This window comes from Lepisosteus platostomus, chromosome 25 (assembly GCF_059453375.1).
Source record: "Lepisosteus platostomus isolate fLepPlt1 chromosome 25, fLepPlt1.hap1, whole genome shotgun sequence".
Taxonomy (NCBI): domain Eukaryota; kingdom Metazoa; phylum Chordata; class Actinopteri; order Semionotiformes; family Lepisosteidae; genus Lepisosteus; species Lepisosteus platostomus.
This window is the reverse complement of record NC_142635.1, coordinates 13,306,857-13,334,508: the sequence shown is the minus strand read 5'-3', so window position 1 is coordinate 13,334,508 and position 27,652 is coordinate 13,306,857. Positions and strand designations below refer to the sequence as shown.

The 27,652-nt window shown below is 40.5% G+C and overlaps 2 protein-coding genes across 7 annotated transcripts; both read right to left on the bottom strand.

Annotated features, from left to right (window-relative positions):
* Positions 1–337: 337 nt before the first annotated feature.
* On the bottom strand, positions 338–20,824 carry LOC148641154 (myelin-associated glycoprotein-like). Of its 5 annotated transcripts, none has more exons than XM_088619761.1 (11): positions 20,722–20,824; positions 18,767–18,946; positions 13,675–14,013; positions 12,967–13,275; positions 12,110–12,424; positions 10,819–10,959; positions 10,316–10,331; positions 8,812–8,849; positions 7,495–7,554; positions 6,144–6,226; positions 338–4,405 (listed from the first exon to the last, which is right to left on the bottom strand). In XM_088619761.1, the coding sequence occupies exons 2-11, from the start codon at positions 18,840–18,842 to the stop codon at positions 4,256–4,258; spliced, it is 1,527 nt and encodes a 508-aa protein (XP_088475887.1). In that variant the 5' UTR covers positions 18,843–18,946; positions 20,722–20,824; the 3' UTR covers positions 338–4,255. The 5 variants fall into 5 exon arrangements, with proteins under 5 accessions (XP_088475887.1, XP_088475885.1, XP_088475888.1 ...); XM_088619759.1 differs by having other exon boundaries at positions 20,708–20,822; XM_088619762.1 differs by lacking the exon at positions 20,722–20,824 and adding an exon at positions 19,090–19,216.
* A 349-nt stretch (positions 20,825–21,173) lies between these two features.
* Positions 21,174–27,437, bottom strand: LOC148641153 (myelin-associated glycoprotein-like). 2 transcript variants are annotated; one of them, XM_088619767.1, is made up of 5 exons: positions 27,099–27,437; positions 25,020–25,358; positions 24,316–24,624; positions 23,438–23,752; positions 21,174–22,892 (listed from the first exon to the last, which is right to left on the bottom strand). In XM_088619767.1, the coding sequence occupies exons 1-5, from the start codon at positions 27,166–27,168 to the stop codon at positions 22,774–22,776; spliced, it is 1,152 nt and encodes a 383-aa protein (XP_088475893.1). In that variant the 5' UTR covers positions 27,169–27,437; the 3' UTR covers positions 21,174–22,773. The 2 variants fall into 2 exon arrangements, with proteins under 2 accessions (XP_088475893.1, XP_088475892.1); XM_088619766.1 differs by having other exon boundaries at positions 21,174–22,895; positions 27,099–27,435.
* Between the last annotated feature and the right edge of the window lie 215 nt (positions 27,438–27,652).

The following is a 27,652-nucleotide window of genomic DNA, read 5'->3' as shown; positions in this document are numbered from 1 at the left end:
CATCACACCTCTCAAATCGAATTAACTATTTTTCAGGTTTTGCCATCATTAACCTCTTGTGCTCTTCCACAGATGCATAATGGTAACAGGCTTAATTTTTTTTTACTGCAGAATACAGATCATGATTGATTATGAGCCTGAAACAAAATGACTTAAACGTCAGCAGAAGGTCACCCTTCTGGTAGAGTTAGTCAACTCGTCAGATATGCAGATCACTAAGAATGAGGAGAGCTGGCAAACACCGAAAAAATGAAATTAAAAAAGTTCAATTTTATCCAGAACATTGGACAAAAACCAGGCAGGTGCAACACGGACAGAGAAGAGGCAACTCACAAAAAAGACTTACAGTATATGTTTATTTGGACACATCATTCGCATCTTCTAGACAATGTGGGGAAACACACGAGAAAATGACATGTTAGGGTCTAGTGTTAAAAGTGTAGAACTTAACTAAAGGCATGTTAAAATTATACAGTGCCAGTAGTAAGGCTTCATTTAGAATATTATGTATTCTGGATGACCATGTCATAGAAAATACACTGCCATTCTGAAATCAGTCCAGAGAAGAATAACCAGATACATTCCAGGGCTAAAGGGAATTTACTACACTGCTGGGCCAAAGGACCCAAACTTCTATCAGTCTGGATGAGAGAAGATTGAGAGGGGACCTGACACAAGTGTTCAAACTCCTCAAGGGCCCTGATCAAGCCAACCCAGGCGCTAGCTTCACGATGAAGAGTGAAACACGAGCCAAAGGACACACGTGCATTTTAAACCAAAATCAGGGGGGGCACTTCTTTACCGAAAGGGTTGTGGGGGCGTGGATCGAGCTAGCCTGCCATGCGGTTGAAGCAGATACGCTGGGTTCTTCCTGGAAACCCCTTCTTCCTGCAAGATGAGATCCTTTCATCAGCAAGCCACTAGTTAGATGAGAGAGTAGCCGTTTCTCTGGAGCTGTGCTCATGTTTCCAACCAGGAATTGGAAAGTACGCTTTCCCAGACGAGAGTCCGAATTCCCACCCACAACTTCACACTGTTGCTCAGCTGATGAGTTTTAACCCATTTATTCACTGCGTATAATTGCCTTCTTAAACAGCATTAACCATCACCAAGTTATGTGACTGAGCCAGCTGGAAAGCTGGGCATTTCAGAAGCAGAGGTATCTATGACCATGTGTGCCCGTGGGTGTGATGGGGGAGACTTCAGGTTTCGGGCTTGGATAAGGGCGGTGGCTACAAACTGAGTCATCTTATATTGTACATCTTTTTATGAGAAAAGAAAAAGTAGGAGAGAGATATTTTGAACAATATGTAAGGAGAAACAGAATCAGCAGAAAAAGGCACAAATGTTGTTTAGAAGATGAAGAAGATATGTGCCAAGCCTAAATTAATTCAATCCTTTAATACTTCAGCAAACAGACGTCAGTTACATTCATTGAAGAACACTCTAGCGGCTACTAATAGCTATTTACAGAAAATAGCACACAAAGATATCTCAGAGGTTTGAGTTTCTTAAACGTGTAGACAGCCACAGCTGCTGACCCCCTTATGGTCCAGGCACAAATGTCTGTCACGAACAGTTTTCTTGTGTAAAACATATGTGTGCGGCCGTCATCTACAATCGACAAACACTCATGGAGCTGAGATTTAGAGCTTCTATCTAAAAAAAGTCACAATAAAGCCCAATCCATCATTCAAGATCCCAACTATCCCAGCTACAAACTGTTCTCCCCTCTGTACTCTTCCAAGCGGACTGCACTATTAAAGCACAGACCACTAGGCTTAAGAACAGCTTCTACCCTACAGCATCATAAACAGTTAACTGTGCAATGCCTCAGGACTCAACACACCCCTGGCACTCTGCACTTTGACTTTCTACCCTGTATTTATTGTTCTGTTTGTATTTATTGTCTCTTTTTGTTTATTGTGTATTGTTTGTCTGTTCCATATTGTCATTATGTACTATTTACTGTTTTGAAATGTACTGTACTACATTGTGTTGTGTCGTCTGCTGTACTGCGCATGTCCTGAGACAACAGCATGAATAAGAATCCCATTGTAACATGTACGGTCCATATGGCGAATAAACTCCTCTATCCCTCCCAATTCTGCCGTCAGTTCGTCTAATCGAATGGAGGTAATCTGAGTTTCAGGGTAAGGAAGGTCTACATGCTCTTGCAAGGCAGTAAGAGGTCACTACAGTTTCTCAGTGTTTGTGACGAAGCAGTGTATAGGATTAAGACAGTGTGTCTTTTCTGATTTACAGACAATAGCTGTGAGTGGCTGAGATATGTGTGACAGACTAGGAGACCTGGTTTTCCTTTAGTAACTTCACTTACTGTTCCTTTTCTGGCTTCAGCTAATTTCTTGGCCCCAGTTCATTAACTGACAAGCAGTAACATTCATATAATCAAATCAAGCATGAGAAACACACTTGCTATTGAACATTTGTTTTCAACTTTCCAAAGAGGTTATGATGGAGGCATTCTGTCACGACTCGTACCTTCTCCTGTAAGCGCCCTGGCATTCCCACGCGTACTAAATTCCACACACGCTCATCCGGGAACTAATCCAACCACGTCTCTCTCTTCAATACTTAAACACTCTTCTCCGGCTTTCCTACGCTCACTATTGAGAAGTCTTCCACAGCTTTCCCTTGTGCGCACTACTATTCTCGACCGGACTCCTTTGACACCCCGACCTGGTTCTCCTACTTTTGACTTCGCTCTTGCCTAACGACTTGGATCTGGAATCTTGGATTTACTTTGGCTCAAACTCCCTTCCTCACGGCTTCACACAGTTGTCCAACTACTCACCCCTTTCAGAAACCCTGACACATTCTTTAAGTCAGTTCTATGATACCTTATATATGAAAAAATACTTTCCATTTGTTTGTTTTTCTGTTTAGGTGACCCACTTTCGTTTACACTAATTACTTAATATTGGCCAAGTATGCCAACGGTTGAAGCAATTATGTTATAAAAATGTCTTTCAGCAAAATCACTGGAAAGCAGACATGTTCCATTGAAATTTCAAAGTGTAGATTTTTCTTTCCCTCATTTCTGGAGTTGTGTGAGTCAGTGTAGTAAAAATGACTCGCTGAATAGCAAAATCGGAATGACAGGAAAACACATTGTGTGTGTTGCACAGACATGGCATGCCCTACACACTCATTATTAAACATACACAGTTTCCTGAGTGAGAAACTGAATCACAGAGTCATTCTGTTCAGAGGTATTCCAATCCGAAGGTGTTAAGAGCACCTTCATTAGTGACGGAGGTGAACACTATGCATTTTCAGAAGCTTCCTGTGAAACAGAAGGAAAAGAGAGAGAAAGCACACAGTGAGCCACCTTTGCGCCTGTCAGACGCTTTGATTTGGAAGCAAGGGCAGTTCTTGGCAATGGAAACTGGAAGTATGCAGTGAAGACAGCCGTGGAAGAGTTAAAAAGACAGTCCCAAAATAGCAGCGTCGTCAGTGTCCTTCTGAAAACCAAGGGAATTTGTCTTTGTGACTGTAATAGAAATCCAAATAAAGAAAGCAGTGAAGCACTCATTACAATCTGCCCCCATAGCTCTAAAATCCCTCCAAGCTGACAGCACTCCTGCAAGCACAGTTCACAGAGAGACTGAATTAGTCAGACTTGGCTGTACTCTTTCCTTGGTCTTTTTCTGCAGTATATGAGAGCAACCTAGACGAGGCTCAATCAATTATGAAGCCACAGTTTCCTGTGCTATACGCCTGCTCACTGATTTGAAAAAAAAAACCCAACGCATCTATAGCCATTCATGGTACAACAGGAGGGCTAGGGGGCTGTATATGAAAGCAGCACGCGGGTCACACAACACCACAGCTTAGGCACAGCGCTGCTAGCAAATCCTTCACCTTCACGGTGTTCGACAAACCAGAAGGAGCCCGTGGCTACATGCAGGACTTTAGTTTTCGTGTCTGCAAATAAACCTGTTGCCCACAAATGCTGCCTCGCAAATCAGAAAACGTGACCGAGATGATGCCATTCTGCACCATCACATCTCGGCTGACAAAGAGCTCTCAAGCAAGCTAAGAAGTCTTGGGTTTACTTCGACATAGGGTGGACTGTCTGTTCCAAGGACAAAGCAGTCATGAAGAAACCATGTGGAAATCCCAGAGCCCAGTCACTTCTGAGAAACTGTCCACTGTGAACCCACCCAACCGAATTCAGTTCCAGGGGCAATATGTTAAGAAGCTGCGTATTTTTAGGTCAGAAATCCATCTCTCAGTGTGTTTCTCCATGCTGTGGCATCTCCGCAAGCGTGTACACAGTGTTTATCTGTTCATGCACCGCGTGCTCATTCCTAGAAGGTCTCTTTCTCCCTTTCTGAATTGTACTGTATACGGCTTCCATACAATCTGGGTCCAACTTTTTCTGGAAAGGCAAAAGTGACAGATTAGCGACGTAAACCCCTTTTCTGCTCGGCGCCGTCTTCTTGTCAAGGAATCGGAGCTGACCGTCTCTGCCCGTTGTCATAAGGAGCTTCTGTCTCAGCGTTTTGCCGTCGTGCCCTTTTGTGCAGTTACAAAAACTTTCAAGGTTGCTTGGTAGAGAAAACAAAATTAAGTACAATCCAGGGCACCAATAGTATGTGCATGTACTGTAGATGAGGTCTAAGTAGGTCAGTGACTTATTGTTTCTTTCATTTGTGAAGGGCAGACTCAACTTTCAAAGCTTTTCTGCTTTTGACCTAAATTAAGATAAACTGGGGGTGAAAAAAAAAGTTAATTTTTCCCTCATTCAGAAGAAAAAAACAGCTGGTTTTGACGTACTCTCAATGTTTTGCAGTTAATTTTCATCCCTTAGGTCAGAATCAGAGTCTGCACCGCAACAGACAACATCTACAGGTTCACTGAAATGCTCTTGTGTGTCTGCAGTATGAAATTACCTCAGTGTGGAAAGACAGGGAAAAAAAAAGGATAAAAAGAAAAACTCAGAGGTCACTGAAGCAGAATTTAAACAATTCAAGACATTCCTCCTTTGTATTGTGAATTGTAGTATTCATGGGAGTAACTATTAGATTTCAAAACCTTTGAATCTCTTCTCACATGTACATGAACTCTCACTTTCACAAAAAAAATAATTTAAAATTTAGGAGCTGAAATAAGAGTAAATGTTTAGATTCATGAGCTGTAACTTGACATTCATTCCATGGATACATTTTTGAGGTGCTTTAATTTTTTATGTAGCATGGCTAAAACTACATTTAACGCACTTAAATCCGAACCCTAAAAGAGTCCTGTGACACCTGACTGATTTGTTTTTTTACTTTGTTTTCTTTCTATTTTCTTTTAGGAAAAATGAAAAGCAAAGGTACTGAGGTGGTAAGTGTTTAGTGGAAATAGTTTGTGGACTTTGATATAAAGCTGGCTTTGAGCACACAGTCAATTGTCTATACAGTAATTCTTTATTGAGGGGATAGCGAGCCAAATTACATAAAGTAAATGAGATGTCAGACAATCTGAAGGTAATGGTTTGACATTCTACTTTTCTTTCGTTTCAACAACAAGAAGGCGAAGTGATCTTATCAGAAGAGTTTCAGATAAGCAGTGTGAGGGGGGTTTATTCCATGGGCTGGCATTATAGGTTGTTTTTTTTTTTCCATAGGTTTCACAAAAACAAGAGCTTGTTGTTGCTTGAACACGAAAACCGTCACATTAGCTGCTCTGGGAAATGCCTCTTCCTTCAGCTCCCAGCTAATCATGTGCCTCTGCCTCAGCTTGTTTCGGCATTTCCTGTCATTTGTTCTTTGCCCAATTCAAGCCTCCTTCGGCTGGCTACGTCTTCCACGTCTGTACGAAGCTGTATGAATGCAATTGCACACCCCTCCCTGCAGGGGGTGCTGCAAAATGAGGAGCCAGGTTATGGTCCTTGCTCTGGAATGTGTGCCTATGATTCTTACTACCATGGCTGGCATTTCTAAAGTAGACCCCTTGCCTACCAGAGTCAGGGGTCCTGGGACCAGCGGTGTAGCTGAGCCATTAAGAATGATGTTTAAATTCAACGAACATGTGCCTGTGGACTTGAAAAAGCTCAAGTTGATTTTAATACGCTGGGCAGCATGAACAAATTCTCAGACCACTTTTTAAAACCTCGGATGTCACTTCCTTACCTTCCCAGTTGCGTTCCCGGGCGAAGGCTGGAAAATTATGTCTGCATAAATGAGCTGTGTTTCGTCCACAATAGGCTTGGAGACTTTAATACAAAAACGGGACAGAGCAAAACAGAGTCATCAGTCTTGGGTTTTGATGCTCAGGAAAACCAATGCAAGACTAATAATTGTGGTGTAGGGATTCTTTCAGGGCACTTACTCGAGCAATCATAAGTGAGCTACCATGCTGGGGATATTTTATTAGAGGCACGGCGCTCAGCTAAATTGAAGATCTGATCTGTTTTCTGTTTCTGGGTGTGTAAATGGGAGGATTAAACAGACTTAAGCATGCTTTGGTGCCGCAGCTGTGTCATCCACCATTAACATTAACAATATTGTGTCTGACACGTTCATGCTTCATGCAGTGAGTTGTCGAATGAAAAAACCCTGAGGTTCTTAATTTCAGAATCTGAAAATACTACATTACGTATACTACATCACCCCGCTGTTCCAGGCTGACACATTATGATAATACTTCAATTTCCTCTGCATTGCCTTCCCAGCAGCTGTTGAGCTGCAAGCTGGGCTGACCAATCCAGTTCCTGGAGGGCCATGTGTTGCTGCAAGTTTTTCATTCCAGCTGAGCTCTTAACGAGCTCGAGCAGCTCGTCACTGATTAGTTTGGTCTGTTTCGACAGCTTCTCCCAGCCCTTCAGAAGCCAGTGCTTTTAAGTCACCTGGAATACCTGTATACACATGGGCTACCTGAGCCCAGGAATGGACAGCTCTTCTGGAAAGGTTTGCTGTTGTATACTGGGGTGAAAAGCATGCAGAGTGCAGTTAAAGGAAAGCACGGTGTAATCAAGCAGGACACAGAGAAATTTGGTTATATGAGCTACTGCAAGCTAAGCTGAACAGGAGTGCCTATGTATGGTATGACCAAGCAAAGAATTTTGATCTACATTGCTCACACAGTGCACATTGACGATGTGAAACGTTCGTATGGGTGGCCCTGTAATTTGAGATAAAGGGGTTTCCTTGACAATACCACCATGATAAGCTCAGGCCCCTCTCATCTTTGAGTTGTAGCCTCCAAAACGAAACAGAATAGTTGTTTCCTTGATGACTTGGCCTCTGAGTGTGTGTGTGTGTCTTTGTTTTCTCAATTCTAGACTTTAACTGGGACTTTTTAAAACGGAGGCGATCAAAAAAGAAAAAAAAAGCAAACATCTTTAGCGAACAATAATACTGAAAAACAAAACAGCAGTTTCTAGATGTCGAGTTAAGCCCTTCTTGTAGTAAGTAGTTCCTGTGATTGTTGACGAACATTCTTGTTTTACCGAGAACTGCTCCAAAACCTATTTTTACTGACCTTCATCATATTCCAGCCTCCTCTTCGTTTTTCGCGTTTTTGGCACTGCATAGATCCCCCCTGGAGAGCGTAAGGCAAAACACAACAAAAAAAAAGAGAATTGTGAGTTTCCATATCATAAGATTCATCCGTTTTCGAACCGTTTCATCCCATTCAGGGTCTCAAGGGAGCCAGACCTATTCCTGCATCGACCGGCGCCAGGCAGAGTAGACCCTGGATGGAGCACCAGTCTACTGCAGGACTCTCACACAGACAGAAACACAATCACACCAAGGGCTGGTTTTCCCCAGAAGCCAATTAACCCACCAGTATGTTTTTGAACTATGGGAAACTGGAGCACTTGGGAGAAAACCCATGTGGACACAGGGAGAACATACAAACTCCCCACAGACACCCCAGGACCTGAACCCAGAACCCCAGCACGTGAGGCAGCAATGCTCGGCACTGCACCGCTGTGCTGCCCCCAGAACGTTCACATTTCCGAAACGTGACGTTTCTCTGTACCGGCCCTTCTCCTGAGCACTGAGAAACAAGTCCTGGACCAACCAGAACATCAGCTGAGTCACTTCTCCCCAAAGTGGGGTTTTCTGCTGCATTTAAACAGGAACTGTGTGGTGGGGGGTAAGGCAAACCTCTGTAAACGACAGCTTCAAATAAGTGGGGTGGCATACAAATTGCAGCTTGCATCATTAATACTAGTACGTTTTAATGCACCAGTCAGTGCCAGTTTGAAAAAGAAAAGTATTCTAACCCCAACTTTATTTACTTGTTTTTATTTTAATTACTTGTTTTACTAGTGTTTAAATATTTCTGCCTAATATTACGAATCTGGATTTTACTGAAAGTTACTACACACAACATTACAAAGTGTTGTATGTCTTAAAACCAGAGAACGATTCTAGAGCGCACGGAGCTGTAGCGGTTTGTTCAATAACTCCATGGCCTTCCTCGTCCCCTGATGTCCTCACAGTCTTTGCTCAGTCCTTTCACCGATCTGCAGGCTGAGACTAACTGCTCTTCCACCCAACGGACCAATTTCTCAAGCTGATTGAGATCATTAAGAGCGGAATTGGTTCATACCATGGACGTGCAATGTCTGACGGACGGTTTGAGAAAGAATCGGCTGCTCTGGGAAGTGAAAACTGTCGATTGCGGTAGTCCGTGAATCTACAATAAAATCGACTGCACCCCCGTATTAAAAGCACAGTGCGAAATTTTCTATTATCTATCACAGCGAGGCAACAAGAAAAATGCCCTGCATGCAAATTTCTGCAAGGTTTTATAAGCATTACATTAAAACAATATGTAATTGAATACCTTCTGTTGATGCCTGTCCCTGATCGGGGGCTGTTTGTCTGAGAACAGGAAAAAAAGATACACAATAACTGATACAATGACACCACAAAGGCATGTAGCACACATCCATAGACGATTGACTGATACCACAACTGTAGTTACACATCGGACAATCGGTCAGTCACGATTTTAACCACTATGAAACTAAAACAAAAAGCTCATTTATTAAAATTATACCCTGTGTACAAAATCAAACACGGACAGCCTGTTTAATTCAGCGGCAGGTAACAGCACGGTAATCTACTATTTACGCAAATGAAAAGAAAAACCAGATGCCGCAGCCAGTGTGTTCTGAAACTCGCAAAAGACGTCTCTTCCTCTGCTTTAACACACACTCAGCCATTTTACATTTGCGTTGGTGTGAGCGGGGTTTTGCACTTTTTGCCAGTACTGTACAAACATAAAAGACGCCCTTCTGCAGAAACCAAGTGAATTCGCCAAAAGTGCCTGTGGGTTGGGGAGGGGAAGCGCTTGAAATGTAATTGATATTTTCCAAAAAACGTGCAGGTATCAAGTCGCCAACCAACACCACCAAACACCACAAAACCTCCGCATTAATCATATTTACATAACAGCCGAGATCAAAGCTACAGGAAGCTCTGTAGCTGACACTCTTAACTGGTGCAATCGTTCGATTTGACTAAATGTACTTTCCCTACAGGTGGTCAGCCGTGCCGAGGTGCTCTTTGAAGCTAACTGCAATGCTGGGGTCTCTGTGCGTGGTCTCCAACGTTCAGGTGTACACGACGCGGAGAGATTAGAAGCAGTCGATACTGCGGCTTCACACCCAAACCCGAGTGCAGTACAGGCGACTCCTGGTTACTGCCTCGTTACTGGAGGGACACAGTGCGTACTTTGGCTTGGTGTGGCAGAAATTGTACCAGAAAAAAGAGGCTAGCAGAAAAGAAGTTGGCAGGGTTTAATAAGAAAAGTGAATGCCAGCTCTTCAGCCCAGACTGCTGACTTTTTAGTTCGGTCACAGTGGTTTCTGTATGGATTTGTATTAGGCATGAAAAGTTTTGGGCGAATGGAGCTTACAATTGATACATTGCTGCCGAAAACATTATCGCTTCCTAGTGTGGAATCCAAATTCATAATACTTGATGTAAGCCTTTTGGTTTTGGAGCTTTAAGAGTTCACAGTTTTCTTGTTAAAATTGAAGTATCATATTCTTCATTTCAAGGTACCTCCAGCTTCCAGGAGAGACCGGCAAACGTGATGTTCTGATGCTGTGTGCCAGTGAAAGAGAGCCAGGAGATACTCAAAGGATTGGAAACTGAGCAACTGAACCTCTTATTTCTTCATTGCAGTGTGCAGATGTCTTGTTTTAGCTCAAAGGGAAGCATAGATTAAAATTATCAAATGGGTACATCTCGCTAAATAGGATAGCTTTGAAGGTTATTTCCTGCATCCTTTTCTACCGTCTGAATAGTTGACATAACCTTCTGTAAAGTGACAAGCTTACCTCTGTGATTCCTGACCTGTGAAGAGGAATAAAAGCAGAGTTACCCTGGTGCCTGACAACTTAAAATTAAAGCATTCAAATTCTTAAATGAAGAGCTGAACAGGAGAACGAAGAAAACTAAAATGGTGAGATTGAATCTATTTTATGTTAAGTGTAAAAAAGTAAATCAGCTGGTGATCTTGGGATCACATCACAAGTCCATCTGTTATCCAAAATCTGTGGCAGAGACTCTCCCAGATGCACAGAGAATCCACCATAGAGCCATGGAGAATAGAGAACATTAGAGAGACCCGTCAAAGCTAAACAGCGTGTTTCTGAGAAATAGCCAGGAAACCCCACCTGGGCACGGACAGAACATGCAAGCTCCACACACACAGACATCCAAGGCTGGAGCTGAGCCCATGAACCCAAAACTGTGAAGCAGCAGCACTGACTCGGCTAATTTAGTTCAGCACTACCGTACAGTCTCAACAGCAGGAGTGCACCTTTCTACATGCACATACCTGAAAGAGGCTGAGCTCCATGTGCCTTCTCCTTTTTCCTGAATTCATTATTCTTACACAGGCAAACGATGATGATGACCAATAATAAGAGGACAGGAACTGTGATGAGGCTGTAAACTAAGGGGATATAACCTGATAGGGCTGAAGATAAAAAATATATATTAATAGCCGATGTGAAAGCACTGGGTCATCTGCTTTTCACACGGAGAATAAGTCAATATCCTATTTTTTTTACAATTTTCAACATAGAATTTGTGTTGCACGTATGAATTCCTTCACATCACATAACACACCTCCGCCACATTGGAGGTGAGCTAATGGCTTACGCATTCAACACCGGCCTTGGCTGCAATAAAGAACTTCAGAAAGAAAGTTACACATTCCCTTGTAACCACAAACTGAAATATAAAATTCAATTTATTTTTATATAGCGCCTTTCACAACAGGGTTGCCCCAAGGCGCTTTACAATGCAATTAACGACACATTTTGACAATACAGAACAGAAGACCACGGATATAACTGGAGTGTTTTCATGTGATTACTAACCTCGATCGGAAACTGAAATAGAAAATGTGAGAGTTAATAAGCTTGATTGATCCCTGCTATGAGTTTGCAACAAATTCCACTCCTGCTTGCAGGTCTGGTGTGATTTTCTTGTAAGTGTAAGCACACCTTCTAAACTAGGACACAATCGCAAAATCAGCAGACTGGTCTAATATGAGCCTTTGTCATATTTTTCTGGCTTTCCTGTGTCAAACCAGACAGTCAGCTCTGATCGTGTGTAGGCCTTGGAAACCATAAAAGCTCAGCTGATGACTACGAAAAAAGGGCATTTCTGCAGGTTTCATTTACACTTTGCCTTTCCTCCCACAAATTTCCTTTTTTTGAAAGTGCTGTCTGCATCAGACTCCCTTTTGCTTCAGTGACCGTCATGCACCTGCTGATGCATGCCATGAAAAACAACTTTTCACACAGCGTCTTGGCTTTTATTTTCACTGCCTCTTAACATGTGGTGTTAAATTACATCCTGATTATTTTATCATCACAAAACCTACACCTGTGCTGAGCCAAGGTTCTCATCCCACTGTTAAAATTCATGTCACTTCACCGCATATAAATACAGAGGCTTCTGTTATTTTGCTTTAGTTGTCCAATAATTCCTATAAAACATGTTCGTGTTCTTTGATTAGTGTAGAATGTGGCTGGAAGCGGTCAGAAATAATATGATTTATGTGTATTCATTTAAATTTAAACAGCATTGTGTGAGAAGTGTTTCAGTCGAACGTGTACCTGGGCTTTCAGAAACGTGCAGGGTGAAGCTGACGTTCCTCTGTCCATAGCTGTTCTCGGCTACACACCAGTACACCCCCTCATGCTCCTTCTGCACAGCCTCGATCAAGGGGGTCTGTCCAGGACCAGTTTCCCCCCCTGTCAGCACCCCCTCACCGGCCCTCACCCACTCTGTCCTGGGCGGGGGGTTACCATCAGCGGAGCAGGACACAGCCAGAGGGGCGCCCACTGACAACCGCACAGCATTCTGGGACAGCACATGCTGGCCGCCCACATAGGCAGAGAGGAGAGTCACGTTCACTGCCCTGGGCCCGTCTGGAGAGAGTGGGAGAAAGCAAAGCACTAGCATCCCTCTGATTACACTTCCTGATCAGACCCTAACCCTCATTCTGTTGCTTAACTCATAAGTTTGTGTCGTTAGTAATAAAGGAATTGGCTATACAAGCCAATAAATTAAATTAGAAGGAAAGGTTTTCCAGAGAATAATCTCACTCAAGTTTTAAAGGCCTATGGAATAATAGCTGGAGTAGGAATAGAAATTGCCTTTAGTTTCTGGTAAATGTCAACAAAGCCTTTACTTCACTGTAATTAGTAGCATTCACCATCATAAACACACCCAGGTCACTTAACTTGTAATAGTGAATCATAAACCAGATGACACAAGTGGAAACTATGGAGAAGTGCATTTAAAATGGACCTGTCGGTTTTTTAAACCAAAAACTAGCTACCCAGCCCTGTTGTTAAAGCTAATACCTGCCTACTTTCACAAAAAAACATGAGATCCTCAGATTCATTAGCTACTGGCAACCAAAGATTGAAATAGCCTCCGTTTCTCATGTTCTTATTTTTGAACTCACACTTGACGTCCAGGGTAGTGCTCCCCCTCACGCTGTGTCTCCAGGCCGGGTGAGAGGCCTCACAGCTGTACTCAGCCCCATGGTCTGCGGCTGTGGGGGTGAAGCTCACAGAGCTGAGCACAGAGAAGGTGCCATTGCTGTGACTGGTGAGGACAGGGCTGGTGCTGCTGAGAGGCGCTGGGGCATCTCCCCGGAACCAGAGGACAGAGATGCTCTCAGGGTAGAAGCCTGTGACCGAGCAACTCAGGGAGTTTTCTTCACCGGCCACCAGGAGCGAGGACACCTGGACTGCTGTGGTGGAGGGCTCAGCTGGAACACAGCAGAAGTGTCAGAGACCCTGCATTCACACAACAAACACACCGCTAAAAGTACACATGTAAAAATTGATTGTTTTGATTCCAAGAGCCCAATGTTTTGAACTGAAATATGAAATCAATTCAATTAACCTATATTCTGGCTCGTTAAAACTGGGCTAAAGGTCACAGACTTGGGTTCTCAAGCTCTATAGTAATAATTAAGTTTAAAATAAAGACCATTTTAGTCACATTTCATTTTTTTCTGTGAAAAAATCTAATCAGGAATGTAAAGATTGGTGTAAACCAATACCTTTAAACTTCTAACGCATTAAAGAACAAAGAGCTCTGCTCCAACACTAGCTACGTGAGCAGAGCACGACCAGCATGATAAAAAAAGAACATTCTCCCTCACCATAAACTGAAACCCTTGTTCCAGAGCCCTTCACATCTGTGTTAGACTGCGGTATCTTCACTTCACAGTAGTAAACAGTCTCATTCTCAGGCCTGATGTTTTCGGTGGTGATGGAAAATTTACACACAGAACGGTCTGCATGTGGGACATCTGAACTGCAATCTACACTCTGGTTTTTCTCCTTTATGTATTTCCTCTCATCTGCTTCCAGAGTGAAAAATTTTCCAAACTTTTTATGGTCCCCTGTGTAGTTGAAGCTGCAGTGTAGAGTGACCGGACTTCCAACTGGAACACTGATGTTAGCAGGCTGGTAGGCTGTTAATACAGACCTTGGGGTTCCTACAAAAAGGAATGTCACATTAGATCATAGAATTTATTTGAATACATAAAAACAATTAAACTAAAATTCTGGGAGTAAATCAAGCACAGGTTAATCATTTAAAAGCAGATCATTAAAATATTTATTCCCCTTCTGGAAGAAAAGCATTTGAAAGAGAATGTGCACTTCATTACTATTGCTGTTGGAATTAAAAAAATATTTTCTCCCACAATATCTGTCAGAATGAATTGCAAGTTAAAATTTAATAAATAGACTACATGTTTGCATAGTTTTTCTTTTAAGCCACGAAGCTGCTTGGAATGTTGGAAGCTGTTAAAACTGATTGTGTGTGAGTCATTAAAGATATAAGTGTGCGACGTATACAAAGTAAATTGATATTTTTAAAATATGTGGAGGAAAAACATGTGAACAATTGTATACACCTGAAAAGAGGATCATACTAAACCAGATACTCAGCATTTTCTTTTTTCTATAATGGGCCAATTATATTGTAAACTATCCTTGAAGGCATTACATAAAAAAGTGTAATCCATGCATAAAGGTTTCATAAATTTTCATAAACTCTTTACTTTTAACATATCACAGTAGTAGTAGATTCTTAACAGGGTGATTGGGGCTGAGTGATCTCCTCTTATTTCTAACCTTTTTCTAGGATCTTAGGTTCACTCCTGTCTACTTTCGGTAAATCAGATGTGTTAACAATATATGCAGCTTTCGAATGACGGAGGGCTGGTTTAAAAAGAGAAGCACATACTCTATTGTGCCCGAAAGGCATGTTTGCTTGTTTAAAAAAAAACCAACAGAAGAGGGTAAGTACACACAGAGACAGATTTTGAGGGCTGCACCTCCAACATCTTCCACCCCTCAGCTAAAGACAAGATCAGATCTGACACTGTGACTTCAGCCACAAGACACAACATGATGCACAGACTCTCAAACTAATAAAACACACTGGAGTTCAATTCTGTTTCTGCAATCCCTATAAATCCCTGGTGACTGAGCTTAATGGCAGGTCAGACTTGTCACAGAGGCAGAATTAAAAGCCATTTCCTTTCGCTTCAGAAACCAAATTGGCTTTTTAAAAACAGATGTGTTAAAAATTTAAAAAGAAACCGAAAACAAACACTACAGGATAACTTTAAGCAGGCTGTAAAAGGTCTGATAAATGGCCAACGTGAGATACAATTCGACAAGCAGTGTGAGAAGAGGAATGAATATTTGGTCAGGGACAGAGATGCCACTGATACCTGTATTAAAACAAAAACGTGAAGATGGATTAGATTAGCGTTCGAACAGTATGGGAACTATCATGTTTAATTCAAGAATACTTGGTCTGGGAACTGGGGTTCAAGCCAGCTAAGACAAGAAAGAACATTATCAAACCAAACTCCTTTCTTTAAAAATAGTGACATTTCAATTTCAATTCAAGCTTTATTATTATCCTCTCAGGAAAATTTGTTTCACAGCACAGTCCAGTTCAATAAAACAAGGAAGACAAATATTACCCCCGAAGAAGACAGAGCAGACAGTAACAGCTGAGATCAGAGAGACAAGGGGAACTGAAACATGTAGTTTGAAGTTATTTAGAAAGTGTTGACTCCTTGTGTTACAGTAGGTTCAACTGACTGAGAGAAAAACTGACCCTATGAGATCACAGGTGGTCTTTCGGTACCTGAATTGTAGCCTGAATTAGAAACATACACACACACGCAAACCAAATGTACTATTGTCTCACACAGAAAATGGACTTCTGAGACTAAGCATACATAAGCCTAGTCTTTTTAATAAAATAAAACTTTTACCATTGAGTTCCCCTACTTTGTATGTACCTTTTTTATTTGTGCTTATTTTGTTTATTCTCAGAGGATGTTCTCTAGACATCTAAGTTATTTTCCTCTAAAATATGTTCAAAACTTCTTAATTCCTAAGTTAGGCGGAATTGGTGTCTAAAATATCACATGTGGTTTCTCTATACTATGTATATAAACATTTTTAAATAATCTCTTTCCTCACCATTACATTTTAATATTTCAATAATTCCATTATGAGACCAAAATGGTTCCCTTTAGATGTAAGACGAATGTTTGCGCTTGACTCGCGTTTTTGTTCTCATAAAACTTAGATATTGTGAAAATATGGAAAACCACAATAAAAAGCTGAAAAAAAAGGATTGTGATAAAAAAACTGTGAACTTTGAAGTTAATGGCAGCGAAGGAATACAGTTCACAGCCCCCAGATGTACACGCCACATGAAAGGGCTGTTTTCTGATACTGGCTTTGACAGCTCCTACACTGCCAGGCGGTTCGATTCTTGGAAAACGTGTTTTTCACTTGACATGGGGTACGGGTGGCTCCCAGAGGCTCGTGAAAGCGATCCGGCTGTGAAATCTCACGGGCAGAGAAAGCCGGGCTACGGCCTGAGCTGCTCCTCTTTCAGGATGTGCAGTACGGGTCTGTGTCTGCAGCCGTGCGACCAGGAACCAGTGGTGGCCGAGAGTTAAAAATACAGAAAGTGCTGCATTATCTTGAAGCAGGTAAGCAAATACAGTCAAGCAAAAATAAACATTTCTAAAAGCTGTTGTGTATGTCTTGCATTATTTATCTATAAAACAGATATACAGTACATGAACGTGTGAGGTACTAAGTCCTACATATACTGTATACTGTATATATTGGACACAATGCAGCATGAAAAACTATACACACATCGACTTACATTATGGGATACAGTATATATGCAGTATATAATACATGCACAGTGTACAGTGCACTATAAATATATGTTTGCAATTATTATCACTGCAGTAATTATGTTTACATTTGGAGCGGAAATATTTTAGAATATGTATATTGAGAAGTGCAAAACCGCCATGCACTGTTCTTAATACTGTTTAGCCGCAGTGGAGGGCTGAGAGAACCGACGGATTAAATTCTGTTTAGGATCAGTTAATTCTGTAAATTACTGTACAGTAACTGGAATATTTATTATGTTCACCACTGCAAACTTCTTAAATGCTCAAATATTTGTAATGTTGCTCCATGATCTTGCATGATATGATGATAGATGCAGACAGATAAAAAATATTAAAACAAGAAAATAGGGAAATGAAGCAAATTGAATGTCTTCACTCAGAATACATATGTATTATCTATTTGAAGTGGTGATTATGTCTTTTAAATCCATTAATATATAGGCCGTTTAGGTTTTTTTTATGAACATTTATATATTCATATATGTATTCCTAGCATTTATTTATGTATAGGCTAGAAATACACTGTTTATATAATATAAATAGGATACTTATATTTGTACAATTAAAATTGTATACAAAAAATCATTTTGTGTTGGCAATTAAGGGTAACTTATCTATTCTGTAAATTAATTCTATACTATTTGTAGTTGGTGGGGTTTAAAAAAAATAGAATCTGTTTAACAAATCAGATTACTGTTCAGTATAAGTACATTTGGTCATCATAGAGAAATGAGTCCTTGACAACATTTGCACCATTTTTGCCTGATGTATTGATCCATTTTCCTAAATCTATACACTAGTTCTTTAAATATACTGTATAAGCAAAGAAAATATTTTAGTGAATTAAACATAATTAAATATTTTAGTGAACGATGTAGCAGGAGAAATTGTCTTCTGAGAAGTTCTGAAAGTCTCAAGTTACATTTCAATGAAAAAATATATATATATTCGCTTTAAATAACCTATGAACAGCTTGATGTTTGGAAAAATGTCATGAAATTCAGTTAAAGCCTGCGCTAAAACTGCCTAAGTTAAAATATATATATATATATTTGTTTGTTTTAATGTCTATTTCTGTTATTCATATTTTTATTCATTATTAATTCATTTTTTACAATTCACCCTCTTCATGTACAATATAAAGGTTGCCAAGATCTGAGCGCTTGAATTTGAGAAAATTACAAAATATGTCCACTTCTTCTAAGCTAATGTACAAATTCAAACACACAATTCAAAATGTTTCGACCATGATGTAACTGTGATTCAAGAGGTACAGGGTCTTGCACAACAATTATATTTTGCAATAAATATTGCCTTGATAGATAATACTTGCTAGAAGGCCAATAGTAAAATATTAACATACTACAATAATTAATGCAAGAGCTATAATTAATTTTGAGGTAATCTGGACTATTTACTGTGCTCACCACCATTAAATGCTCGTATGATATTACATGAATGATAGATATAGACAAATACTAAAATAACAGCTTTTCACATATCGTTTCCAAAGGTATTGTATTTTCCCAATTGTCACATGCAAAGTGGATAAGACTCTGACATAAAAATAAAATGTCTTATTCTGTGTATTTTATAATAGGTACATTGAAATACGCACTGTTCTTAATGCTGTTAAAGGGGACTGGAGGGCTGAGGGAAACCTATGGATTAAATTCTGTTCTCCTGTCTCCTGCGGGTTCACTCTCTGACCTGCGACCTCCACTTTCACTTAAAGAGTTCACTAGGCTGCACTCTCCCCTCTTTTCGGCTATATCGTCTGCTCCAGCTGCTTGTGGAAGCTCTTCCAGCTGTTTAAATCATCGTGACAAACTTTCTGGCATTCCTGCTTTATCAATGTAAGAGAAAAAAAAACCTACTCGAAGCACTGCCTTTTCTAATTCACACTGGCCAGAGAGGGGACTGTGGACTGAATCACTGAAGAGTCTTGTGTTTGCACGCCTGAAACCCAGCTCCGAGAGACAGAAAAAAGGCTGCCTACCTCTTCCTTGTCCCAGCAGGAGCTGAATGAAGAGAAAGAGAAGCTGCAGGGAGACAAAGCCTTCTGCGCACACCATTCCTGCTCTAGAGACTGGCTGTCCTCACACTCCTCTCCTCATGATGTCTCGCTGGTCCAGGTATGGGTTAGGACTGGCAGGTGAGTAGAGGAACTCTCCCTGTCCTGAAAACAGAAGGAGCAGTTTCTCAAACTTAAAGCTGAATGACATGAAGTAAGATGTATGTTTTACAAAGGAAGTTGAAGGGGTGTGATTAAAAGCCTGCACCCTTAGATAAGATTCAGGGAAATCCTTTACCGCATATTACCATATCTGTTCCTTCATGGCTTGTTCTTCTTTTTTTGAGCTCTCAAAAGCTGCACATGTTGAATAATAGGGTTTTAGCTATTTTTGGACAGCCATACTGAACCTTGTGATGTCTGCATGATGTGCTCCTTCAAAGATAATAATGTTGAAAAGTTACAAGTGAGCTTCACAGAACCGAAACCGAGAGTCATCATTTTTGTTAAAACAACACACACACACAAAGGCTTTGTACTTTAGAAAAAAAACACTGTCCTGTAGATTGTAGCTAAAGCGTCTGCAAACCAAGACCTGTGTGAGCGGTGATGTGAAAGAGCACAGCAGTGCAAAACAGCTTTGATGACAAACGGAAAACTCTTAAAACTCCACATCTCATTCCACCCTTCGCGTGAAAGAAATGCGATTTTTATGTTTGAAAAATAAACTGCAGTTTTTCCGAGTACATCCTTTGAGAGAGGGGAAAAGGAAAACATTAGTTGGAAGAAATTAAAGGTCGGGTTCAGACTAAAAACTGGGTGTGGATTCCTGGATGCAAACTGTCTTCAACTGTCAGAGATTCCAGACACCATCAGCGTTGTTAGTAATGTTCTGCTCCCCGGTCTCAGCTGTTAAACGTCCTCAAAGACACTTGAGTGGCCCTGAAAAATGGAGTTTAATGCTGTACTCTTCACTGTGGGAGGGAGGTGACAGCATATCGCAGTGATGCTTTTACACAATAAACACTTGTTTTCGGTCAACGTGTCTCAGCACTCTCACCTCTGTTCGATTGTATGTGTAATGATGTTTAACGACGTGAAACCTTGAATTGTCCCACAAGTCTCACCATTCAACTTCCTCTTTCACTGACAGATTATTCTGACAGAACCCAAACCTGAGCTCTCACAGGGAAACAGCCTGAGATCACGATGGTGTTCAGGAGATAGAAGAAGCATGCGATGGAAGATGAATTGTCGCAGGACCAAGGGTGGCTGAAAAAGTACTTGTAGTATTTCCAGTAGGGTGTTTTTTTAATGAAGGGATTGAACATTAAATCTAATCAAAGCCTTAACAGAAGGATGATGCCTATTTACACCCAGTTCTCAGAATCATGCAGTTTATATACAGTACAGTATGAGCAGGATGGGCCCTGCTGTGATTGAAGAATGCCTTGTGATGTATAGACACCCAAAGATTGAAATAAATAGGACAACCATAATTCTGGGTTTAAGGGCACTCTTTACACAATATAGAAGCAGGCAATTTCAAGTCTGTTACGGTGTGTTACTTTAAAGTCACCAACTGTTAAAGGCAGTAGTTTGTGTGAGTGGAGGGGAATGTGAAAGACAGGATTTCCCTGCACGAAGGATATTAGCATTTACTTCTGTGTTTCTGATTTAAAAAAAAATGTTAAAAGGGAAATGAAAAAGGAAAGGAGATGTCTTTATTTTACTTCCATGAAATAGTTACATACGCGCAGACGGCTCATCACACCCTGTCTTCTTATTAGAAAGATAACCTGCTATAATCAGATACCAGCTGGTGTCTGAGTGAAAATAACACAATGATATAAAATATCAGATAAAGGATTGTTTTCTGCTGTACTGAAACACACTGTATGGTAACAGATGCATCTGAATTCTTACCTCACAGAACTCACCTCCGACAGGCGAAGGAGATGCCAAATCGTGACAATACACTGAGGTGTTTAAAGGATTGTCTGTAAAGCTGAAGCTTGTAGCTTGGGAAACAGCCTCGTTGCTCAGTGTGGGTGAAAATGGCACTGTCAGTGAATTCTTGGAAGAGAGGCAGGCAGCAGGGTCAGAACTCCAGGAAGTCAGCGATAAAGCTCACTTGAACCACAGCAGAATGGCTAAGCACACTCTGACTAATGGCTGAATCATGCCAAAGACAACAAAGCCACGCACAGACGCAGCACGATCTCTCAATCCACTTGTAATCCAATTTAAGAGGGATTCAAATGTGTGTGGCTTTATAACAGGTACAGATAGACAGACAATGTGCAGAAAGTAACAGAAAACAAAGCCTGGTTAATGTTATCACACAGGATGGCTTATACCGTTTATAGATTTGTTTTCAAACAACAATCAATTCAATTCAATGCAATTTATTTTTATATAGTGCCTTTCACAGCAAGGTTGTCCCAAGGTGCTTGACAATACAATTGACGATACATTTTGTCAATACAGAACAGAAGAGCAGAAGACAACGGAGGAGAGAAACTCCTTAGCTAGGAGAAAATAAACCTCTAGGGGTCCAAGGTTAACTGGCTGCCCAACTCCTTTGGGCATGCTAACATTTTATAATTAAAAAAAAGGAAATAATGAGGGTATTAATCCATCATGTCTTCTGTGTGTTAGTACATGCAGATCTCAATCAAGAGACTTTATTTAAAAAAAAGCAGCCTTAATCCAGAAAACTACAAACTAGAGCCCAGCGCTCCAGCTGGATTCTAGAGACAGCACTATGTTGCTACAGCAGAGAATTTGACTTGCATATCTAGAGCTCATTAAGGTCTAACATATAGGACAATAATAAAATACAACAACCGTACAATATTGCTACAATACAAAACAACATTCAATAACATCGCTCAGTCAGAACTCTTCCAGTACCATAAGATTAAAAACACATGATTTGCTTGTAAAGAGTCTAAAACAATTATAATAATTATAATAATACCTAACTGCAAACATGTTTTTTAAATTATTCAACAACTGAATGCTCTTAGGTAAAAAGGGAGCACATGCTCTCAGAGAGTAGGACAGTATATTCTAAAACAAGTGGATGAGAGGGGTCATCTATGATTTTATGTGCAAGAATACTAATATGTCGCTCCGTTAGACATGTAATTGAGTCCAAGGATGTGCCAGTAATCGTGCCACCAGTCCAGTTCACTTTATTCAAAAAGAGTCAGCAGGTGATAAGTACTAGGTGGGCCTTTTCCTTTTCTTAGTCAATTATCTACCAACAAAAAACATCCTACATCTTGAAAAGAAGTGTATTTAAGAGAAAAGGCTGCAAGATTTATCTCCCAACTATATAATACTTACAACATATACAACATAAGTAATTCATTTATTTTAAACAAAAGAAATTTGCAGTCATTCGAAATCCTATATTTGGGAACTGTAGAACTCTAGTATCTTTTCTTTCTACACCAATATCCTCTCAGGTTCCTGAATGGTGACACCAGGAAACAGATCAAACATGGAGATGGTGAGTCGGTTCTTGCTGTATACTGTCGGTATTTATCCATCTTAAGATAAGATGACTTTATTGGCCATAGACAATGTCTTGTATTAGGAATTTTGTCTTTTCGCATACCCCAACTTGCTCTCCATGGGACACAGAGACAGGGAGAGAAGCTTGGGGTCAGAGCGCAGGGTCAGCCATTTATACAGCACCCCTAGAGCAGTTGGGGTTAAGGGCCTTGCTCAGGGGCCCAAGGGAGTAGGATTCCTCTGCCGGCCGCAGGATACGAACCGGCAACCTTCCAGCCACAGGCGCAGATCCTGAGCCACAGAGCCACCGCTCCACCATCTCATATTGCAGAGAGGTAACAGGCAAGAATGACTGCTGTTCTATATACAGCATGGGTTTGATAGGACACTGTTGAGTATTCACAATTGGCGCTGTGTGCTGAGAATCCACCTTTACAAAGTCTCAGAGTCACAGAACCTCCAGGGTATCAGATCCGACTGGTTTGTGGGTTTTTAATCTTGATATAGATACACACCGCAGTGCCCAGGACGAGGAGGAACCCAATGGCCAGACATTTTATCACAACACAGGTGAAAGGATAACCATCTACTGCAAGGGAAAAAACAAACAAAAAAGGTTTCTTATGTTTCATTTTTTCCACTTAACCGGGACAGTTTGGGTCTGTGGATTTAATATAATTAGGTATAATTTCTCAAATGAAAAAATGTCTACCTTCAAGAAACAGCCACTTACCGACTAGAAACCAAACAAGCATTTTCTTGATCATAAGTTTCCCCCTTTGTCCTTAATTCTTAGTTTTGCGATTCAGTCCCTCCCTGTGCACTTGTCTGTTATTTATCATTTAGTCAATTTTTTAATCACCTTTCTTTTTTATAATCACATTATACAACTTGCAATGAGAAAATTCCATATCTCTGCAGAACTAAAATCACATTCTGCTGTTAAAATTCACTTCACCAGACAAGCATCTCAATAGCTTACTGTCATTTGGCTGTGAGCATTCAATAATTCCTAGGTGTTCTTTGATAAGTGCAGAATGTGGCTGGAAGCGGTCAGAAATAATATGATTTATGTGTATTCATTTAAATTTAAACAGCATTGTGTGAGAAGTGTTTCAGTCGAACATGTACCTGGGCTTTCAGAAACGTGTAGGAAGAAGCTGGTGTTCCTCTGTCCATAGCTGTTCTCGGCTACACACCAGTACACCCCCTCGTGCTCCTTCTGCACAGCCTCGATCAAGGGGGTCTGTCCAGGTCCAGTTTCCCCCCCTGTCAGCACCCCCTCACCGGCCCTCACCCACTCTGTCCTGGGCGGGGGGTTACCATCAGCGGAGCAGGACACAGCCAGAGGGGCGCCCACTGACAACCGCACAGCATTCTGGGACAGCACATGCTGGCCGCCCACGTGGGCAGAGAGGAGAGTCACGTTCACTGCCCTGGGCCCGTCTGGAGAGAGTGGGAGAAAGCAAAGCACTAGCATCCCTCTGATTACACTTCCTGATCAGGTGTACAATATCACCTACAAGCCAGATACAGTGTTCTCTAGATTTATTCATACCCCCCCCCCCAATGAAATGAGAAGAAAAAACACATCCTACAACAGAAAGATTTATGATGTGCCTTGCTTACAAAATGTAAAAAATAAAGCGGAATCTTAAAAACATTGCAGAGTGCAAAGCCAAGTTTGTCCTAAGGATTAATTGTAATCCATGAAAACACATTGCTTTATTAACTTTTCCTTATACACCCCTGTATTAAGTGTTTTCTACATTGAACAATATATATAGAATATAGAATATATAACAATATAGAACTCTTTGCAATACCATTACAAGTACAGTATAATATTTTTAGAGTTTTGAGGCAAGATATATTTAGTCTTAAAGGTCTAAAGGGCCAATGGAATAATGATTATGGTAGAAAGGGTCATTGCAGGTACTGTACAATGATGCCTGATGTCCAACTAATTATCAATAATATTCACACCTTTCCTAGGTCTTTGAACTCACACTTGACGTCCAGGGTAGTGCTCCCCCTCACGCTGTGTCTCCAGGCCGGGTGAGAGGCCTCACAGCTGTACTCAGCCCCATGGTCTGCGGCTGTGGGGGTGAAGCTCACAGAGCTGAGCACAGAGAAGGTGCCATTGCTGTGACTGGTGAGGACAGGGCTGGTGCTGCTGAGAGGCGCTGGGGCATCTCCCCGGAACCAGAGGACAGAGATGCTCTCAGGGTAGAAGCCTGTGACCGAGCAACTCAGGGAGTTTTCTTCACCGGCCACCAGGAGCGAGGACACCTGGACTGCTGTGGTGGAGGGCTCAGCTGGAACACAGCAGAGGTGTCAGAGACCCTGCATTCACACAACAAACACACCGCTAAAAGCACACATGCAAAAATTGAATGTTTTGATTCCAAGAGCCCAATATTTTGAACTGAAATATGAAATCAATTCAATTTACCTATATTCTGGCTCGTTAAAACTGGGCAAAGGTCACCGACTGGGTTTTTTCAAACTCTATAGTAATAATTCAGTTTAAGTTAAGGACCATTTTATTCACATTTCAGTTTTTTCTGAGAAAAAATCTAATCTGGAATGTAAAGATTGGTGTAATTCAATACCTTTAAACTTCTAACGCATTAAAGAACAAAGAGCTCTGCTCCAACACTAGCTACGTGAGCAGAGCACGACCAGCATGATAAAAAAAGAACATTCTCACCATAAACTGAAACCCTTGTTCCAGAGCCCTTCACATCTGTGTTAGACTGCGCTATCTTCACTTCACAGTAGTAAACAGTCTCATTCTCAGGCCTGATGTTTTCGGTGGTGATGGAGAATTTACACACAGAACGGTCTGCATGTGGGACATCTGAACTGCAATCTACACTCTGTTTCTTCTCCTTAATGTATTTCCTCTCATCTGCTTCCAGAGTGAAAAATTTTCCAAACTTTTTATGGTCCCCTGTGTAGTTGAAGCTGCAGTGTAGAGTGACCGGACTTCCAACTGGAACACTGATGTGAGCAGGCTGGTAGGCTGTTAATACAGACCTTGGGGTTCCTACAAAAAGGAATGTCACATTAGATCATAGAATTTATTTGAATACATAAAAACAATTAAACTAAAATTCTGGGAGTAAATCAAGCACAGGTTAATCATAAAGTAGAGACTGGGGTACCTAAAAATGAAGAGAAAAAAGTTTGGAGTTGATAAAACATTGACCTTACCCACATTATATCACACATACAGACAGTAGATTATTCCATTTATTCTTGAGAGAATTTGTACTTCTTCCAAATATTTAATTCTACGCTAGAAAAATAACATTCATATGAAACCTTGGGTTTCACTCCTGGTTTATTTTTTTAAAATATATTTTTTTCCCCACAAAGTCGGTGAAATTTAATAGCAACACTAAAATCTAATACACAGACTATATTTCTGCTGAGGTTCAGACATGAAGCTGGTCTGTCTGTTGTCAGGCTCGGGATTTGGATTTGCAAATCATTATACGTGTTCATAAACAGTAACTGGACACTACTAATACTTAAACAGGACAGACATGAAAAATACATAAGTGAAAATAGGGTCTGACTGAACCAAAAACTCAGCATATTCTATGTTTTGTGATGCTTTGGCAATATCATCATAATTTCATAAGCTATATAATATCATACATATCATACATATAATAAATTTCATGGTCCATGGTCTCACTCTGCCTACTTTCAGAAAATCAGATAGAGCAAAGCATACTTCCCATACTGTGACTGCTTGCGGTACAGTTCTCATAACAGAAGAGCACAAAAAAAAAAGACTTGCAGTTGTCTCTGCTGTTAACAATGCTTGCACGCAAGGGGATGACTATTTAATCATCATATTTTAATTTAATTTTTCTTTGCAGTTTTGCTTCATCCATAAAGTTTGAACATTTAAGGTTTTATTTAAAATAGCCGCTTCACAAAAATGTGTATACACAATTTGTCACTTCTACAAGATGAGGTGTTATTGAAAGGGGGGTGAATACTTTTATAAGGGACTATATTAATGAGTTTCATACTCAAAGCACAAGTTTCAGATGAAAATCCACCATGAACAAATTCAGATGTGACACAATAAAGACTGGCAAGTTGACAGGAAAGGTGAAGTACAAATACAAACTACATATAGTTAAAAGAGAAAAAATGCACAAGGTATCCTTTAAGTGAAGATATACATTTTAAAATTGCTAGCAAAATGAAGGAAGAATATTATATATATCTAATATATCCTTTTAAACCTTAAATTAAATGGAACAGAATGCATAGCCTGTTAAAAGTCTTGCCCCTTGGGTCACTTACTGTATGTATTTTCAGGAAATATTTATTTTGCATTTTCCTCAATATCAATTACAAAGTATTCCTGCCATTACATTTAGGATTCAAGAAAAAAGCTAAAGAAAAACATTTTGTCTGAATTACTACAGTATAATAAAATATTATCCTATTAGTAGAGTACTTTTAAGTCCTCTTTTAGAAGTGTTTGGCTTAGTGTTCGTTCACATGTGACACTAATCTCCATACAGTATATACTGTAAATATTTTTTAAAAGGCAGTTCAAGAACCACCGAAAATGAGAAAAAACACCTGAATGGTTTGTTCATTTACGGTAATGTTACCAAAATTAATATAATTTGCTTTTAAATGTTTATGATGAGTACCAGCTCTACCATTACAAGTACAGTATAATATGTGTGTACTCTAAAGATCTTTACTATTGTGTGATCAAAACAGCACAAAGAGCTGTCCACTTGTTACGTACCTTCTGTGCACGGGTGAAGGTGGCAGGAGATCATAAAAATCCAAAGAAAAAGAGAGGTTTTGCTGGACATTTCTTCACCTGTCTCGATGTATCTGGCTTGATGCTTACAGGAAGCGAGATAGGCACTGAACTCTGAGCTTTTATCCTGCAAGAGAACTTCTCTTAAAAAGATAAGTCTCTTCCAGGAAGTTAGTATGATGCTACTGGGCCTTACTTCATTTATTTTTTTAAGAGCTGTGACATGATTTTGTCTGTGCGCATTAACTGTCTCCTTGACCACAGGTTAGAACGTACACGCATTTCTCATTTTCTCTTGTATTAATTTTCTAACCGATGTCTGTAAAGAGTGATGACCAAGGAATTAAAAAAAAAGTATTACTTTTACATACATATACTAACCCATCCTCCAGTCCAGTCCATGTGACTGCCCTAAATCGATGATTGGATGAACAAGACCTTTCTGTGATGACCTTTCCTGGTGCTATTCTAAACCCCATCTTAAAACATCCTCCAAGCTCTCACTTTGAAGATCCCCACACAAATGAGGTGGTGAA